This window comes from Erinaceus europaeus, chromosome 5, assembly GCF_950295315.1.
Source record: "Erinaceus europaeus chromosome 5, mEriEur2.1, whole genome shotgun sequence".
Classification (NCBI taxonomy): Eukaryota; Metazoa; Chordata; class Mammalia; order Eulipotyphla; family Erinaceidae; genus Erinaceus; species Erinaceus europaeus.
In genome coordinates, this window is record NC_080166.1 from 98835587 (window position 1) to 98855492 (window position 19906).

The following is a 19906-nucleotide window of genomic DNA, read 5'->3' on the forward strand; positions in this document are numbered from 1 at the left end:
TGGATTCGTAGTGCTAACACTGAGCCCCAGCCATAACCCTGAAGGCATAATTAATTAACTGATTAATTAATTAATTCAAATAAATAACACATAACAGAGGCTATTTGGGTATAGAAAACATTTCTTGAAGAGGTGTCCCAAAATAAAATGAATTGAGAAAAAAGCTGCAATTTGGAAATTCATTGTATGCAACTAACAATATCTCACATTGTTTTTAAAGATTACAGCATTTGATCTATACATGGCAACAGTTTGCCCCAACAACCAGTGGAATGTAGAAAAGTTCTGCTGCTCCAAGTTATTCAGCAACACAGAGAGAAACTGGCATATGATGGTTCAAAGTTCAATAGGTAATTTTAACTTATAAGAATTGCAGTCAAATTTTTCTCAACATAAACAGTTACATACTCTTTAATTAATTAAAAATAAATTACAAACAGCTACAACAAATATCACTAATAACTCTTTAAAATAACTCCTAAAGCTTCACTTCCGGTTGATTATTCACTAATTGAAGTGGTTGGGTTTATGCTGACAATTGATTTTTTTTTTTTAATGAAATGGCTGATAATGAAGTCAGTGCATTATACTGCAAACTTCAGAAAGCAATCTTCCATTGAATTTACTCAGACAAACTAATTGCTAAATTAGAAGACCATTCAAAGTTATTGAGTGCATTTTGAATACTTTCCACTGAACTAAAAGATAACTAAGTGTGTATGGTTACAACTTCATTAGTAATACAAAATTAAGAAGTGCTTTTCTTGCAATATTAATATGGTAAGCCTGGAGACATGAAATTAGCCAATAGTAGTGTTAAGGGAAAGAAAACAGTATATAGTGGGGAAATCTCTGAGCAAGAAAAGGAATTGGTAAAATGAAAGACCTTCACTTCCTTCTTATACCTCCAGGTCAAATTGTTCACAATTAGCAACTGACCAATCAATTATGATTAACTGGTCCTCCACCACTGTTAAAAGCTATAAACAATAGAGGCAAGTTTCTTAGGTAAGTTTTCAAGATTTGGTCTAATAAAAGTGTTTATACAGTTTGCAGAACCCAGAAAATTTTTTTTTTTAATATTTATTTTATTTATTTATTCCCTTTTGTTGCCCTTGTTGTTTTTTTTTATTGTTGTAGTTATTTTTTTAATATTTATTTTATTTATTTATTCCCTTTTGTTGCCCTTGTTGTTTTATTGTTGTAGTTATTATTGTTGTTGTTGTTGGATAGGACAGAGAGAAATGGAGAGAGGAGGGGAAGACAGAGAGGAGGAGAGAAAGATAGACACCTGCAGACCTGCTTCACCGCCTGTGAAGCGACTCCCCTGCAGGTGGGGAGCCGGGGGTCGAACCAGGATCCTTACGCTGGTCCTTGTGCTTTGCGCCACCTGCGCTTAACCCGCTGCGCTACAGCCCGACTCCCTATTGTTGTAGTTATTATTGTTGTTGTCGTCGTTGTTGGATAGGACAGAGAGAAATGGAGAGAGGAGGGGAAGACAGAGAGGAGGAGAGAAAGACACCTGCAGACCTGCTTCACTGCCTGTGAAGCAACTCCCCTGCAGGTGGGGAGCTGGGGGCTCGACCGGGATCCTTATGCCGGTCCTTATGCTTTGCGCCACCTGTGCTTAGCCCGCTGTGCTACAGCCCGACTCCCAGAACCCAGAAAATTTAAATGCTAGCATACTTTTAAAAATCTATGCCAGTTATTCATTTTTCCATCTTGAGGACTTCACCACTCCAAGATGACTTTTTCAGACATAAAGAGAAACGAGAAACAGGTGCCAGGCGGTGGTGCCTGGTTAAGCACACATACTACCATACACAAGGACTCAGCTTTGAACTCCTGCTCCCCACCTGCAGGGGGTCCACTCCAAGAACTGTGGAGTTGGTCTGCAGGTGTGTTTCTCTCCATCTCTCTATCACTTATCCTCTCTCAAATTCTCTCTGTCCTAGCTAAAAGAAAAAGAAAGAAAAAAGAAACAAATGGAAAAGAAATAATAATAAAACAGAGATAGGAAGAAAAGGAAAAAAAAAAAAAAAACACAGCACCAAAGCTTCCTCCAGTAAGGTAGTGGCCAGGCTTGAAACTGGGTGGTGTGCATAAAAAAGCAGATGAGCTCTTTTGGTAACCTTCATTTTATTCCAATAGTTCTCAGTAACAAACTTGATAACAATTTTTTGAGAGTTAAGTGAAAACCTCACCTCTATTTATCATAGTTCTAATGTCACTATCATATTTGTATTTTTAGGAACAAAGTGAGAAAAATTTAAAAAGACAGAATTTTACAAAGTCCTTTTTGAAATAAGTTGTTCATCTCTGCTTGAACATAGTAGGTTCTGATTATTGAAATCCATATTATAAAATATCTACATGTTTTGTGGTTTTGAGCAAATTGTTATGATTACTGCCTTCTTTACATTTAAAAAACAAATTTATTTTATTCATGAAGCTGTCTTTCTACATTTTAGTATCTATAAATGAATATTTAATAGACACTGATAATATTCTTATGTGTATTGGAATTGTTAGGTTTGAAGAAATAAAATGTTACTTAAATCTACTACTTTTAACAACACTATAACGTTTATTGGTTTTGCAATAAAAGACTTATAGAAAATTGCTGATATTAACTTTTTATGTTCCATATAAAAGTAGGTAATTTCTAAGCAGTGGGTCATTATCGTTCACAACTAACAGTGCTCAGCAGTGAGAATTTTAACTGCTGACATCATTCTCCCTGAGAAATGATAGATATTATTTAATGCTTAAAGGTTCACTGGATAACTGCTTTTTTTTTTTGCTGACAACTTTCATCTAAACAAACTTTTCAGTACATACAAGAGGAAGTTTTAATAAGTTTGCTTGAAGAGTAAAATCTGTCTTAAAATGTCCATGTAGTTCCACATTTAGATATACTGAGTCAAGTACCTTTTCCAATTTATTCTCATAGGACAATTCCATCTGAAAGAAACAGCTAAGAAAGTTCATGTAGACTTACTAAGGTTAAATGTTTCCTTTTAAACTCCCACACCTATGGACATCTAATCTTTGACAAAGGGGCCCAGACTATCAAATGGGGAAAGCAGAATCTCTTCAACAAATAGTGTTGGAAAGAATGGGTTGAAACATGCAGAATAATGAAACTGAACCACTGTACTTCACCAAACACAAAAATAAATTCCAAGTGGATCAAGGACTTGGATGTTAGACCACAAACTATCAGATACTTAGAGGAAAATATTGGCAGAACTCTTTACCGCATCAATTTTAAAGACATCTTCAATGAAACGAATCCAATTACAAAGAAGACTAAGGCAAGTATAAACCTATGGGACTACATCAAATTAAAAAGCTTCTTCACAGCAAAAGAAACCACTACCCAAACAGAGACCCCTCACAGAATGGGAGAAGATCTTTACATGCCATACATCAGACAAGAGTTTAATAACCAACATATATAAAGAGCTTGCCAAACTCAACAAGATAAAAAATAACCCCATCCAAAAATGGGGGGAGGACATGAACAGAATATTCACCACAGAAGAGATACAAAAGGCTGAGAAACACATGAAAAAAATGCTCCAAGTCTCTGATTGTCAGAGAAATGCAAATAAAGACAACAATGAGATATCACTTCACTCCTGTGAGAATGTCATACATCAGAAAAGGTAACAGCAGCAAATGCTGGAGAGGGTGTGGGGTCAAAGGAACCCTCCTACACTGCTGGTGGGAATGTCAATTGGTCCAACCTCTGTGGAGAACAGTCTGGAGAACTCTCAGAAGGCTAGAAATGGACCTACCCTATGATCCTGCAATTCCTCTCCTGGGGATATATCCTAAGGAACCCAACATATCCATCCAAAAAGATCTGTGTTCTTGGCAGCACAATTTGTAATAGCCAAAACCTGGAAGCAACCCAGGTGTCCAACAACAGATGAGTGGCTGAGCAAGTTGTGGTATATATACACAATGGAATACTACTCAGCCGTAAAAAAAAAATGGAGGGAGACTTCATCGTTTTCAGCCGATCTTGGATGGACTTTGAAAATTTCATGTTAAGTGAAATAAGTGAGAAACAGAAGGATGAATATGGGATGATCTCATTCTCAGGCAGAAGTTGAAAAACAAGATCAGAAAAGAAAACAGAAGTAGAACCTGAAATGGAATTGGTGTATCGCACCAAAGTAAAAGACTCTGCGGTGGGTGGGTGGAGAGAATACAGGTCCAAGAAGGATTCAGAGGACCTAGTGGGGGTTGTATTGTTATATGGGAAACTGGCGAATGTTATGCATGTACAAACTATTGTACTTACTGTTGAATGTAAAACATTAATTCCCCAATTAAAAAAAAATGTTTCCTTTTAGAATGTTTCTCACTGATTATTTACCATGATGTATTCATCAAGGTAATCTTCAGAGGTACAGGCAATGTCCATCCCAAATATAGGCTTTGGGATATAGAAAAACTGTTGCACAGCAAAAGAAACCACCACCCAAATAAAAAGACCCCTTACAGAATGGGAGATCTTTACATAAGAGGCTAATAACCAAAATTTATGAAGAGCTCACTCAGCAGCAAAACAAAAACAACAACAACAAAAATTTATCCCATCCAAAAATGAGCAGAGGATATGAACAGAATATTCACCACAGAAGATATCCAAAAGGCCAACAAACATATGAGAAAATCCTCCAAGTCATTGTCAGAGAAATGCAAATAAAGACAAGGAGATACCACTTCACTCCTGTGAGAATGTCATACATCAGAAAAGGTAGCAACAAGAAATGCTGAAGAGGTTGTGAGGACAACGGAACACTCCTGCACTGCCGGAGGGAATGTAAATCAGTACAACTCCTGTGTAAATTAGTCTGGAGAACTCTCAGAAGACTAAAGTGAATCTACCCTATGACCCTGCAATTCCTCTCTTGGGGCTATATCCTAAGGAACCAAACACACCCATCCAAAAAGATTTGTGTATAGTTATGTTCATAGAAGCTCAATTTGTAATTGCCAAAACCTGGAAGCAACTCATATGTCCAACAACAGATGAATGGCTGAGAATGTTGTAGTTTATATACACAACAGAATACTACTCAGCTATTAAAAATGGTGATTTCACTTTTCTCACCCACCTTGGATGGAGCTTGAAGGAATCATGTTAAGTGAGATAAATCAGAAAGAGGATGAATATGAAATGATCTCACTCATAGAAGTTGAAAAATAGGAACATAAGGGAAAACACAAAGTAGGACTTTGACTGCGGTTGTGTATTGCAACAAAGTAAAAGGGTCTGTGAGGGTGAAGAGTTCAGGCATGATGGCAGATGAGGACCTGAACTCTTCAGTAGGGGATGCGTTATTATGCAGATAACTGAAAAAATACTATGTATGTATAAACTACTGTATTTACTGTTGACTGTAAACCATTATTCCCCCAATAAAGAAATTTTTTAAAAGAAATAAAAACTATTAAAACTATATTTCCAAATACTTGTACAATAGACTGTCTCAACAATGATGTGATAAATACAGATTTCAGAAAGCAGTATGTGATTTCCCTCTTTTGTATTCCTATATGTGATTTCCCTCTTTTGTATTCCTGTTTAATTCAGAACGTTTTCCAGGGGGTAATAAAAGAAGTTTGAAGGTGCTGGGTAGTAATGCACCTGGTTGAGTGTATACATTACAGTGTGCAAAGACCTGGGTTCAACCCCTCAATCCCTATCTGTGTCTGTGGGGAGGGGGTGGTTTTCACAAATGGTGAAACGGTGCTGCATCCCTCTCTCCCTCTCTCTTTTTTTCCTCGAGGGTTATCACTGGTACATGGTGATGGCACAATGAATCCACAGTTCCTAGTGGTCATTTTCGTTTGTTTTCCATTTTTGTTGGATGAAAAAAAAAGAGAAATTGGGAGGGAAGGGGTAGATAGACACCTGCAGACCTGCTTCACCACTTGTGAAGTTCGACTGCAGGTGGGGAGCTGGGACTCCAACTGAGATCCTTGTGCTCTGGCCTTTTGGCTTTCTACTATATGTGCTTAGCCAGGTGTGCCACCACTGGGCCCCCCAGGTGTCCCTCGCTCCTCTATTTCTCCCTTCCCCCTCAATTGCTGTCTTTATGTAAAAGTAAATAAATATTTCAAAACAATGTTCATCATTTATTAAAAAAGAGAGAGATAATTATGTACTGCCACAAATAATCTCTATGAACCAAATTAGAATCCACAGTTTTTACTAATGTCATTGTTTCTCCAAAATATTATTTTCAAGGGGATGATAGAAATACAAAAACTTCTCCTAAACAATGAAATCCCAGTAAAAGGTGTTTAAGTTAGGACTCTTCTTAGGGAAATCTGAAAGCTTTCCAGAAACTTCCCCTAACTAGATTGTTTCTTTAGAGTATTTTTAATACCCTCAGGTGACATACAGCTCAGGCTAACTTTTTTTAAATAATTATTTTATTTGAAAGGACAGAGAGAAGTTGAGAGATGGAAAGGGAAGATGACAGTGAGAGAGAGACCTGCAGGGGACCAGGCAGTGATGCACCTGGTTAAGCACAAACATTAGAGTAACAGTATAATATACAAGCACTTACAACTACTGAAGGAATATTAACTTTCATAAACATAAATGTGTTGTATACCAACAGCCGAGCAGTTCATAATAGAAAGTCAAAGAAATGGATTCTATGAACTCAATTTTGTTTTATAAAGTCGTAAATGTAGTGATTTACTTATATGCATCTTTAAGCATAGAAAAGGCTAGAAATTTTGTTTTCTAAGGTTTTTTTGTTATTTTAGAATGTATAGAAATATTTATTTTTCACTATTTTGTTAATTGGCTTATGATAATAAAAATTCATTTGAAATGAACTCAATTATTCCTCAGTAAGAAAAACTCAGTGTTATCTAATTCACACATTACAGTGCACCAGGACCCAGGTTCAAGCCCCTGGTCACCACCTGCAGGGGGGAAGGGAGGAAAGTACTGGAACAAAAATAAGCACACAGACCAGTGGAACAGAATTGAAAGCCCAGAACTAACCCCCCACACCTATAGACATCTAATCTTTGATAAGGGAGCCCAAAGGATTAAATGGAGGAAGGAGGCTCTCTTTAACAAATGGTGCTGGGAAAACTGGATTGAAACATGCAGAAGAATGAAACTGAACCACCTTATCTCACCAGAAACAAAAATCAACTCCAAATGGATCAAGGACCTGGATCTTAGACCAGAAACTATCAGATTCTTAGAGGAAAACATTGGTGGAACACTTTCCCACCTAAACCTGTTGTTTGTTGTTTCACCAAGCGCTGCTCAACTCTGACTTATGGTATTATCTAATTCCCTTGTTTTATTAACCTCCAAACACAAATAAGTGATCATCTAAACCTATAGATTCTTAAATATCTTCCTGTTATGTCTTTCCTTGATCCACACTAATTATGAATTAATGATTCTCACTCAGACTAGAAACCTCTGAACATTTTCAGACCCAACACTGTGGTGGGTCCCATTAATTTCTCCTTGATAATGAGAGTACAATGGCCACCCCTACCATGACACACACGGATTACCAGCAGTCAGCAGCCTGACAAAATCAAACATTTCTCTTCTCCAGAAAAGCTGACTTAGAAAAGGACATTTTCTAAGACATTAAAGGGGAGTATAGTAGCACCTGCAGAAAATATAATTTTCTGTTATCTTTTAAAAAATTCTAAATTTCAATCAAGTCATTCTAGTAGATTTGAAAAAGATAGTCCTCAAAGGCAGAAATGTATTTGATATTCTCTTGTAGTCCTAGACTGAAATTTAAGTACAAGTAACTGGAGATCTTCACATTATGTAAAAATGAAAGAATAGGAGCCAATTTAACACAAGAGATAAAAAAAAATAGGATTATTCTCCTTGCTACCTTGAAAAGGACATAGCTTTGAAACTAATAAAATGAAAGAGGGGAAATGTTACAATGAATAGGCAACATACTAGTGAACCCTCCTCCTAAATTGTTATAAATGCTATATTTTAGTTATCTACTTATTTATTTTGGACTATTTTTTCCTGCATTTGTGTGATCTTTTGTGTATAGTGGTTGCTTTCTTATTACCTATAATAGGATTTTCCATCTGTTTTCATCATGAATATATATCATTAAAAACAGCTTGAATACACACCCACCTGACACATATATCTATGAATTTCTAAGCTATATGCATGCGCCACATATTTTACAAACTTTCCTTCAGCAATAAAATAATGGAATGAGAGAATACTGTATGTACTGAAGTTCTATTTCCCCTTCCTGCCCTCCAGTGGACCATCTTGTGCACTCTTGAGCAAATTCAGAATCCATTTTGAAGACCACTAAACAGTTTCCTATTTCTAAGTAGCAAAAACTAAGTTAACATTAAACCATTTTTAATGCCATGATAAGTTGGGTGCTAGCGTATTTTTAATAACTTAGACCTGCATATGATATTACAGTGTTATGAAGTGTCTGTCACCTACATCAAAATGTTCCTATTGACTAGTGATGGTGCAGGCTGGTCCTAATTCAGATGAGTGATCGTATTTTCCACCTTTACTCTGGAAGCCCTCATCCAATGACTAGTGAACATAAAGAAATAAAGATTCTAGTTTGAATTCAACTCAACCTATGTAAGGGTTCTCCCATTTCCAGTTCCTACCAACTTCAGGTGAGACATCTTTGCAGTTAACCTGCAAAGATGCATTGAGATGCATTGGATCGACCTTCTCGTGGTGCATCCCGTGAGTACCCATTCACTGGGGAAACTGACGATCCTTCCTAGCCGACTGAATCCACATGGATCCCAGTCACTTTCAAAGCCAGCAACAAGCAACTCCTGACAGCTGTTGACTGGCTACGGAAGAAGGGCAAACGCTAGAAGAAGAAGTTAACCTGCATAGTCCTACTTCTGTCAACTGTTTACTTATTGCAAAAGAATTCTGCCATGAATCTCCTGTGTACAATCTCCCATCCCAGAGTGCTTTTGCTTGGGAACCCTACCAAAAGCATATACACATCAGTGTATACTTAGAAATCTAATTTGCTTTTATATCAAGTGCCTATTTGATCATTCACCATGCCACAGGAACTTCAAAAATTGAAGTTATATTTTGACTTTTTTTTTCCTGAAACAACATTGAATTCTCACTGAGTCACTATTAACTTCACCTGGAGGTTTCCTTTTTCTTTTCTTTTTCCCCCTCCAGGGTTATTGCTAGGGCTTAGTGCTGGCCCTATGAATCCTTATTCATAGCTTATTTATTTATTATTTTTGACAGGACAGAAAGAAATTGAGAGGGGAGGGGAAGATAGACAAACAGGATCCTTGTGCTGGTCCTTTCGCTTTGTACTACATGTGCTTAACATGATGCACCACCGCCCGGCCTCTTTTTTTTTTTTTCTTTTTCTTTTGGAGAGCCAAGTATTGAACCCAGGGTCTCTTGCACATGTGGTATATCCTGTAACACTGCTACATACCCACTGCTCTCCCTCCCCTTTTATTTCTTGTTAAGGAGAAAAAGTTTCCAAATTCATAATGGGAAGAATGACCTCTTTCCTTCAGAGTTCATGAGTGAGTTGTTGCTGGATTTAATATCATTGATTCTGAGGAAAAATAGACTGATCTCCAACATCCTGCCCCAGGTTTTGACCTAACTCCCACTATTCACCCTGACCTGTTTTCATTATCACTTCAGGTCTCCTGATCTAACACCAAGACTATTGGCACCTCATGTTCCTTTCTTATATACACTTTACTCAAGATGCAGAAACTCTCTCGCTCCCCCTCCAAAAAAGAAAGAAATCCTACATAATTCTAATTGGCACAACTGTTGGAAGCATATTAATAATTCTATTACACTTTAATATCAATAAAAAGCCAGTGCTATGTTTAGGTATAGTTTCTGACAAGACTATAGATACAATAGTCAACTATCTATATAGAGTTTTAGTTAGAAATTAAAAAAAAAAGACTTGCATATGTAAGTTGGCATTTTTATAACTATCTTTATAGAATAATAACTGGGAATATATTTCTTATCCAAATACTAACAGATACAAATGGAGGATGTCTTCACAAGGTAAAATGTAATATCTGTTTCTAATTTATAGCCCCAGCACATAGAATGGGAAGTTGATTTGAGAAGTATTGTTTTGTTTCTAATATTGAGTATTAAAAACAGTAGCAAATGGATAATGCTTTAAAGTAAAATAACATTACTCCATAAATAATTATTAAGTATATTAAAAGATAACATGTAAAAGAGAACACAGGAAATAAACACAAGAACTATATAGTATTCACTTGTGACAACTTCATTATTCAAGTGCAATAAAAACCTTCTCATGGAGATACCGATAGGTAACTTTAGTGTCTTCAATGCTCTGCTGATATGTGCTTTGTTTATAATGATCACAGCAGTGTCCCTGCTTAAGACATATATTTGGGGTGAAACTCATCCTGAGTCTCATTATTTAAGTCTAGAGGACATGGGTCCTCTCACAGATCCAGAATGCCTACTAATTAAAACATAGCTAGCTACACAATGACTCTTTCAACAACTCACTCAACTAAATATCTCCAGAACCTTAGATAAAATTATTTTGACACCTAATTTTAGGGAGGATTATCAAACACTGAGTGTACCAACAAATAGAAGAACAGCACTAACCTGAATGACGTGCCTCAGTTTATCAATAATTTGATTTATCACAGGATCACTTCCTTTGACTTTGACTTCAGGATTTCCAGATTGAGCTTTAATTCCATTCCCAACCACACGCAGAGTATAGCTAAGGAAATGAAAAATAAAAGATATATAATTTAGTAGCCTGGTCAGAGTAATACATTCCACAATGATCTGAACAGGTTTGAGGTTAGAATTCTTCTCTTTTAAGAGTATGTAACAGTGGATTTTTCCCTTGGAACAGACCTGGCAGAGTAAAAAAAATGTACAGTAAAATGCTTAGTGTTCAAAGATTTTACTGTTTCTGTCAAATGACCCAAACAAAAGTTACATTTTAATACAATTTACCAATACACTAGAACTTTGTATCTTTAATACAATTTACCAATGCATACATAAAATAATCTCACTTTGTGACTATTGATATATGTGTATATATATGTTACATGTACGTATTTAGTAAATGAGTCAGTTTACTTCATTTTTACATGCATAATTGAATTACTATTTATATATTGAACTAAAAATAAAGATAACTCTGTATATACATAATCTACTACATACATATATAAGTTAAAATCATAAACACTGTAAACACCTATATGTGGAAATTTTTTTTCACAGGTAGAAGAAACAAAATCTGCTTTCAGCAAAGTTCCCTTATCAAACAAGGGTCAAATAAGCCATTCTGTATGTAATAGGTAATTTTACAGGCAGTGAAAGGCATTGAAAATCACTACATTCCCCAGATTAGAATACCAACTCAGTACTCACACAGATATTTAAGCTCATCATTTACATAGAAGTATTAAGTGTTTCACAATATATTCAAGTCCTGTACTAGGTCACTGAGGTTATATAGAAAAGTAAGACTAAATTGTGTCCTTGCACTGTTCTTTTTTCTACCTAGAAATATAATGATAGTTACCTTATCCATTCATGCACTTACACACTATGATGTTTAAACATCCATAATTATCCTATGGAAATGGAGATAATTATATTGAAAGAAGATATTTAAACCATTTCATATAATCCTCACTTACATAACAGCATGGTGAACAATTCAAGTTAACACTAGGAATGAAGGAGTTATTTGTTTATTTATTTATTTATTTATTTATTTTTAAATATTGATTTTATTTATTTATTCCCTTTTGTTGCCCTTGTTGTTTTATTGTTGTAGTTATTATTGTTGTTGTTGTTGTTGGATAGGACAGAGAGAAATGGAGAGAGGAGGGGAAGACAGAGAAGAGGAGAGAAAGATAGACACCTGCAGACCTGCTTCACTGCCTATGAAGCGACTCCCCTGCAGGTGGGGAGCCAGGGTTCGAACCGGGATTCTTATGCCGGTCCTTGTGCTTTGCGCCACCTGCGCTTAACCCGCTGCGCTACAGCCCGACTCCCCGAAGGAGTTATTTGGTGTGCTGAGAGAAAGCAAGATAAAATTCAGATCCCACGTGAGAGGCCAGGATAGCACAGGTGGTAGATATTAAGCATATAAAGAAAACTACTTGAGATAAGATTTGTTTATTAAAATATATAACTGGGGGTCAGGCGGTGGTGTACCTGGTTAAGCGCACACACTACAGTGTGCAAAGACTAGGGTTCAAGCCCTTGGTCCCCACTTTCAGGGGGAAAGCTTCACAAGTGGTGAAACAGGGCTGCAGGTATCTCTCTCTTTCTCTGGTATTATTTATTTATTTATTATTGGACAGAGACAGAGAGAAACTCATAGGGGAGGAGAAGAAAGAGAGGGAGAGAGACAAAGAGACACCTACAGCCCAGCTTAACCACTTGTGAAGCTTTCCCCCTGCAGGTGGGGACCAGGGGCTTGAACCTGTGTCCTTGCACATTATAATGTGTGCACTTAACCAGGTGTGTCACTGCCTGCCTCCCTGCCTCCCTTTTCAATTTCTCTGTCTCTTTCCAATAATAAATAAATAATTAATTAAAAAATAAAAATATAACTGGGAAGTTACAACTGGATATAGCCTGCATTTTGTGTGTGTGTGTGTGTGTGTGTGTATGTGTGTGTGTGTGTGTGTGTGTGTGTGTGTGTGTGTGTGTGTGTGTGTGTGTGTGTGATTACCAGGAGCTTAATCTGTGCAGGCTGACTTTTTCAAATAGGAGGAAAAGAAAGAACAATTCAGAGAGAAAAAGAAAAGAGAGAACCCAGTACTGAAGCTTCCTCCAACCCAAGGAAGTTGGAGATGGATTCTGATCTTGGTTGCTTTCAGGGAAAAGCAAGAGCATTATACTCAAGTGAACAATTTTGCAGGTTATTCCAGTAAAGATTTAAAGTAACAATAGGTCTTGGACAACACATTTAATGCTAATTCCAGACCAAAGAATGATATTTCATCATGGGAAACAGTTAAGACATGAGAATAATACACGTAAGGATGAGTAAATAAGCTTCAATTTATGAAAAGGGGACAACTGAGGGAAAGGAAGAGCTAGGAAACCGTTTTCTGAAGAATTCATTCTTATACTAGAGTCTGAGAAAGTGATCTGAAAGACTTTTCAGCAAGCGTTTTCAAAAATTTCTATATTTATTTACTCTATGAGAAAGATCAGAGCACTTCTCTAATCAGAAGCATTCTGGGGGAGCCCAATTGGGGGCTTCAGATTTGCAAAGCATGTTCTCTACCTACTGAGCCTGGCTTTCAAGTTACAGTATTGTAAATATGATTTCCCTTCCTTGTATTTGGGCAGAGTGGCACAGCTATCTATATGCACCCTCTAAATTTTCAACAGCAATGCAAACTCTCTGAAAAGGCAAAAAGAAGTTCTGCTGTTGACAACAGTACTGTACCAAAAACAAAAGTTTCAAGGAAAATCTAGTTCTTTCCAAGATTCTGCAGGAGATCTTAAAGTCTTAAAAATCTTAAAATTTTAAAAATGGATTAAATCATCCCTCTGCCATTCATATGAAAATAATGAGGCTCTTTAAAATCAATAACATCACTGGCCATGGCTTTCAAAAATAACAATATTAATAAATTTTTTTTAAAAAATTAACTATTGTATGGAGAAATAGAATAACTTTGAGTTCTGCATTCCAGCAAATATATGAAAGACTTGACAATATATAACAGTAACAAGTGGTAGGGCAAAACACAATATGCTATTATGTTTTTATAAACATAAAGCATAACACATGCTATCAATCTATAATAATGTTCTTTCATTTGGAAAAATCAGACTATACATGGTAGGTTTCTATTAATTCCTTACAACACTGATACTTTTATATATTTATATGATTTCAAAGAAGGGTATGATTTTGACAAATTCCAGTGACCTGTTCTTAGTAAATATTCTCCTTGCATCAAGCCACAGATAAATCACAGCTCAGGGGAGGCACAGGTATTGTTAAACAAATACTGGGTGGAGTGCAAGATCTTTAAGAAACTTGGGATGCATTGGATCGACCTTCCTGTGGTGCATCTCTTGAGTACCCATTCATTGGGGAAACTGACGATCCTTCCTAGCCGACTGAATCCACATGGATCCCAGTCACTTTCAAAGCCAGCAACAAGCAGCTCCTGACAGCTTTCAAGCTGTTGGTCCTGCTCTTAGAGTCCTCCAACTTAATGTTGAGGGGCTGTCCTTTGCCAAACACGTTCTTATTGGTCAATTGGCGATACAGCATCAGGAAGATGTTATATGCCTACAAGAAACACATATAGCAGTCGATGAAGCTGCTCGATTCACCATCAGTGGATTCGATTTAATATGCTATAATCTCCATCCTAAACACGGCCGAGCCATCTATGCCAAATCGTGTCTTGCAGACGATTACCATACGGCCTCTTCGACCTTCTTCTTCTTCTAGCGTTTGCCCTTTTTCCGTAGCCAGTAAACAGCATCAGGTTGAGCCTGATGTAAAGTTTCAAGACCTCCTTTGAATCTGGAGAGGTGGCAGTCGTTGACTATGTGGGTCATAGTCTGTCTGTAGCCGCAGGGGCAGTTCGGGTCGTCTCTGGCTCCCCAGCGATGGAACATAGCGGCGCATCGACCTTCTACGACTCCGTTACTATTGGAACTATTCAGCTCGTCAACGTATATAAGCCTCCCAGTGCCTCATGGGATAATGAGGTCCTACCTAGCCCGAATCACCCAGCCGTTTACGTTGGAGACTTTAATAGTCATCACCAAGACTGGGGATATTCCTCCACTCGTGCTGACGGCTCTATCTTAGCCAACTGGGCTTCAGCGAATGACCTCTCCCTATTATACAATCCCAAACAGCCAGGCTCTTTTCCAGTGCTAGATGGAATAAAGACTCGTCACCCGACCTGTGCTGGATTAGCACAGTCAACGGCCAAGCCTTTCCCGCTACGAGACAAGTTCTCAAGATCTTCCCGCACAGTCATCACCACCCAGCTATCATCCACATTGGTCTCCAGCTCCCACTGATTCTGTGCTCGGAGAAACTAAGATGGAACTTTCGGAAAGCAAACTGGCGTCTGTTCAGTGATCTTACCAACAAATCTATTCCTGCAATTCCAATTAACTCTATCCCCTCTGAAGATTCCTACAGGCGCTTCCGCCAAGCCATCTTCAAAGCAGCTTCCCAAGCCATTCCTCGTGGGAGACGTGCTAACTATACGCCTTGTCTTGATGCTGAATGCGAGCAACTACTAAAGCAGTATGATGAGTCAGGCGACCCAGATGTGGCTACCATCTCATTGCCTCCCTGGATGCAGCATGCCAAGCCAGCTGAAACAACTCACGGAAAGTCTGAACTTCACCCACTCAAGTAGGAAGGCCTGGAAGCTTCTTCACAGACTGGGTGCTGGTAGCCAACCCCCTCCCGTCTCCCATCCTCCCGTATCTCCAAACTCAGTGGCCAGTCACCTAACTCAAGTTGGACGTGCTAAGATCGACCCAGTCTGGAAAAGTAACCTCCTTTGCCTCATTATGGATAAAACTTAAAAGGAGTCATGGTAAGTGAAATAAGCCAAAAAGAGGAGAAGGATGAATACAGGGTGTTCTCACTTATTGCCTACACTGAACTTCTCTGTTCCAGACTCTTGGAAACAGAGTTGGCAGTCAGCTGAGGTAAAGAACAAACACCTCATCACAGAGCCCTGCAAGCGTCAACCCGGCTTTGACCTAGCACGTTATGATTGGGCCCTCCTCAATCGCTATCGAACAGGCCATGGCCGGTGCGCTGCTGTGTTCCATTGCTGGGGAGCCAGAGACGACCCGAACTGCCCCTGCGGCTACAGACAGACTATGACCCACATAGTCAACGACTGCCACCTCTCCAGATTCAAAGGAGGTCTTGAAACTTTACATCAGGCTCAACCTGACGCTGTTGACTGGCTATGGAAGAAGGGCAAATGCTAGAAGAAGAAGAAGAATCACAAATACTTTGCCCTGAGGGCAGAGATAGTATACTAGTTATGCAAAAAGACTTTCATGCCTGAGGCTCCAAAGTCCCAGGTTCAATCACCTGCACCACCTTAAGCTGGGAGTTGAGCAGTGCTATGGGGGTGGGGGGGGGGGAGAATAAAAAGAAGAAAGAAAGAAAAAAACAGGGGCTAGTGGGTGGCACACCTGGTTAAGTGCCTGCATTACAATGAACCCAGGTTCAAGCCTCCTGCAGGGGAAAGCCTCACAAATGATGAAGCAGTGCTGTTGGTATCTCTCTGCTTCTTTCCCTTTCTATACACCACTTCCTTCTCAGCTTCTCTACATCTCTATCAAATAAGTAAATAAATATAAGTTGAGGAAAGCAAAAATTGCCCAGAAATGTGTTCAATTGTCCTCATTGCTAATGACCCTATCCATAAAAAAAACAAATTCCCTTGGCTTTTACAATTTTTTTTTTTCTTTAACCATGGTACTAAAGAAAAAACTCAGGATCTCCTATATGTATAATACCACCACTCCTCCTTCCTGGTCCAAATTTTATTCTGTAATTCTTGAAATAAAGTAGTGGGAAAGACACCAATAGAGGAGAGCCATCACAGCACCAAGCACTTCACTGTTCATGGAATTTTCCCTGGTACGATGCATGTTACCCTCAGGTGATGCTGGGGGCTCAGTCTTGGGTCCTTGAAGTTGGTAAAGTGTGTGCTCAACTGAATAAGTTGTGTCCTCCCTGTTTTTGTTGTTGTTTGTTTGTTTGCTTGTTTTATTTAATAATGATCAATAAGACCACAGGATAAGAGGGGTACTATTCCACACAATTCCCACCACCAGAGTTCTGCATTCCATCCCATCCCCTCCACGGGAAATTTTCCTATTCTTTTTCCCTCTGGGAGAATGGACCCGAGATCATTATGGGCTGCAAAAGGTAGGAGGTGTGGCTTCAGTAATTGCTTCTCCATTGGATATGGGCATTGGCAGGTGGGATCCATACTCTCAGCCTGTTTATTCTTTTCTTAGTGGGGCAGGGCTCTGGAGAGGTGGGTTTCCAGGACACATTGGTGAGGTCATATGCCTGGGGAAGTCAGGTTGGCGTCATGGTAGCATCTGCAACTTAGTGGCTGCAACACTGATACATTTTTATTTCAGATATTTTAAAGCATATTACACATGAGACTCTTTTGTTAATGTGCTGATTATGGATAATACTGACAGATAATGCAAGCACATAAATGGATACATGCACATCTAAGATAAAGTCATTGTTTTGATTATTTCCTTTGATATTTGCCAGTTTCTCTTCTTGAGCACCATTTGCTATTTGTGAAATTTGTGACTCAGAGCTCTTGGAGTTTAGGGCATTTAATTGACTATGGGCACCTGTTAGTGAGCTCTGAAATTTACTGAGCCTGCAATGATGGTGTGTTAGGAATATTGAAACTGACCCATGACTGAAGACATCAGACTCCTCTGATGGTCAACTGAGACTCAGCATTGCCTGCAGCACCTCTAGCTCTACCTTAGGCTGCACATTATGCTACCATGGTTCCACTCAACCTTCCTTTGCTTTCTTTCTCACACTGGGTCACACAATTGTTACATCACTACCAACTCTTTTCCCTATTCGCTCTCAGCTCTCATTGTCATTTACCTTAATGACTCTTTATTCAGTAATCTTTTGTCTCTGGAGTTTCTACAGGGGCTTCTCACTTACAGAATTCCACAGCTCCCAATGGACTCTTTTTAAGACAAAGAGTGAGAGACAGAGAAGAGAGACACCACTGCACTGCTCCACTACTCATGATGCTTCCAACTTGTAGGCATTCCCAAGTGATGTTGGGGCTCAAATTCAAGTCATTTGGATGGCAAGGCATGTACAATACATACACAGTGAAATGTTACAGTCCCAATAAAAATACTCTCAAGTTTCATCCTTTGGGTATAACCTTCTTGAAAGAACCAGAAGACTGAAATATAATAAATATCTGAATTATCATTCTCCAGACGTGGTATTTGAAGCCTGAGTAGGTTAATTAACTTTCCCAAGGCAACACTGTTAAAAGCGCAGCAATAATACTATCACACAATTTTTGTTAAAGAAAACTCCTGATTCCAATAAATACAAATTATAGACACAAATAGGCTTATATAAATGCTATTTTTCCTGAATGTGTGATAGTTTCAAAAGCATCACTATTTTATAATTAGCAGAGAAGTATCATGTTCTTCCAAATCTCAAAAGCAGTTGTCTATCACCAGCTAAAGTGAAGGAACAGCTGACAGCAAGATGAGTTTACCGATCATATATTTGTTATAAGGCTTTTCTCTGTTTCCCTATAAACAGAGACATAATGCAAGGACCAGAAACTGAAACTCTTTTCTATTTCTTTTAATTTATTAGTGATTTAATATTGATTTATAAAATTATAAGATAACAGGTATAGTTCCTCACCTTTCCCACCACCAGAGCTCTATGTTCCCCACTCCCTCCATTGGAAACTGCAGTAGTTCTCCCAAGATTAGAGGTATGGGTTGACTATTATTTCTATAACTATCTATCTTTATAAATATATTTGCCCATTTCTTCTGTGGTCCTGCACTTCTCTTCCTTTCTGTTATACCTAATACTACAGATAATATGGACTAATTGGCTTTATCATCACTAAATGAGTAATTTAGGAACTAGTTTCATATAAGAATTTACTCCTCATAGACATTAATTTGTATGCAAAATATAGTTTCTAAATTAAGAACATTTTTTCTAACAAAGACTTTCATTTGTTTCTCTCATTCTGAAATTTTAATAAATAATTAATCACATTTTTCTCCCCAATGTAAAAGTAATGGATAAAACATTTTAAGGATCCCTACAGAGATTTCCTGACTTGAAAAACTGCTTACATTTCAGTGAGAAGGAGAGAACAAAACACACACAAAAAAAGAGAGAGGCAATTTTTTTGTTAGAAATGTAATAGACCCACCATCTGTGCTTATTCTTTCTGAGCAAGTCTGGTAATGGATGACAGCAGTTTAATAGGAATATTCACTCCCCAAGTACAACTCGTTTTTCATTAACATGTAAGAAAAAGGCAAGTGCTGATATATTTACATTCTATGAAAAAGTGTTAAGATGATAATTAACAAGATTCCAGTTCTCTTTGTACTCAACATAAGAAATATTAAAAAGGACTGCCAATACATCTATGCACAGATTTCCACTAAGTTATTTTAGCCTACTTTAGTCAATATTTCTTATTTGGAACTCATGCCATGCCCTGTTGACTGATAAGAATGCAGTAGAATTTGGTTCCAATTCACATTTAAAAATGCAGTATTTTGATATTTGTATAAAAAACTTAGAAGGTTGAAAAAGCAAATTAAAGGGATAGAGATCCTATGAGGAGAATTAATGTTATCATGATTTGCAGATGATATGATAGTATACAAAGAAATCTGAAAGAATCCAGTACCAAACTCCTGGGAATTATTAAGCAATAAATTGAGGTTGCACAACATAAAATTAATATAAAAATCAGTGGCACTGCTCTATGCAAACATCAAGTTAGAACAAGAAGACATTTGGAAGTCAATCCCATTTACTCAGCAGCAAATACAATCAGCTATCTAGGAATGAACTTAACAAACCTAACAAAGAAGGAAATAGAAAGAGATATGAAGATGGACGTTGACTGGTCGGTCCATACTCCCAGTCTGCCTCTCTCTTTCCCTAGTAGGGTGGGTCTCTGGGGGAGCTCCGACCAGTCAATGTCCATGTTCAGCGGGGAAGCAATTATAGAAGCCAGACCT

At 37.9% G+C, this 19906-nt stretch overlaps 1 protein-coding gene across 1 annotated transcript in view; it reads right to left on the minus strand.

Moving 5' to 3' along the window:
- GPC5 (glypican 5) overlaps positions 1-19906 on the minus strand; it is a 1586725-nt gene that overhangs the window by 1034610 nt on the left and 532209 nt on the right. Inside the window, exon 6 of the mRNA XM_060191579.1 lies at positions 10700-10820. Coding sequence (XP_060047562.1) covers positions 10700-10820 — 121 coding nt within the window. The remainder of the gene's footprint in view (positions 1-10699; positions 10821-19906) is intronic.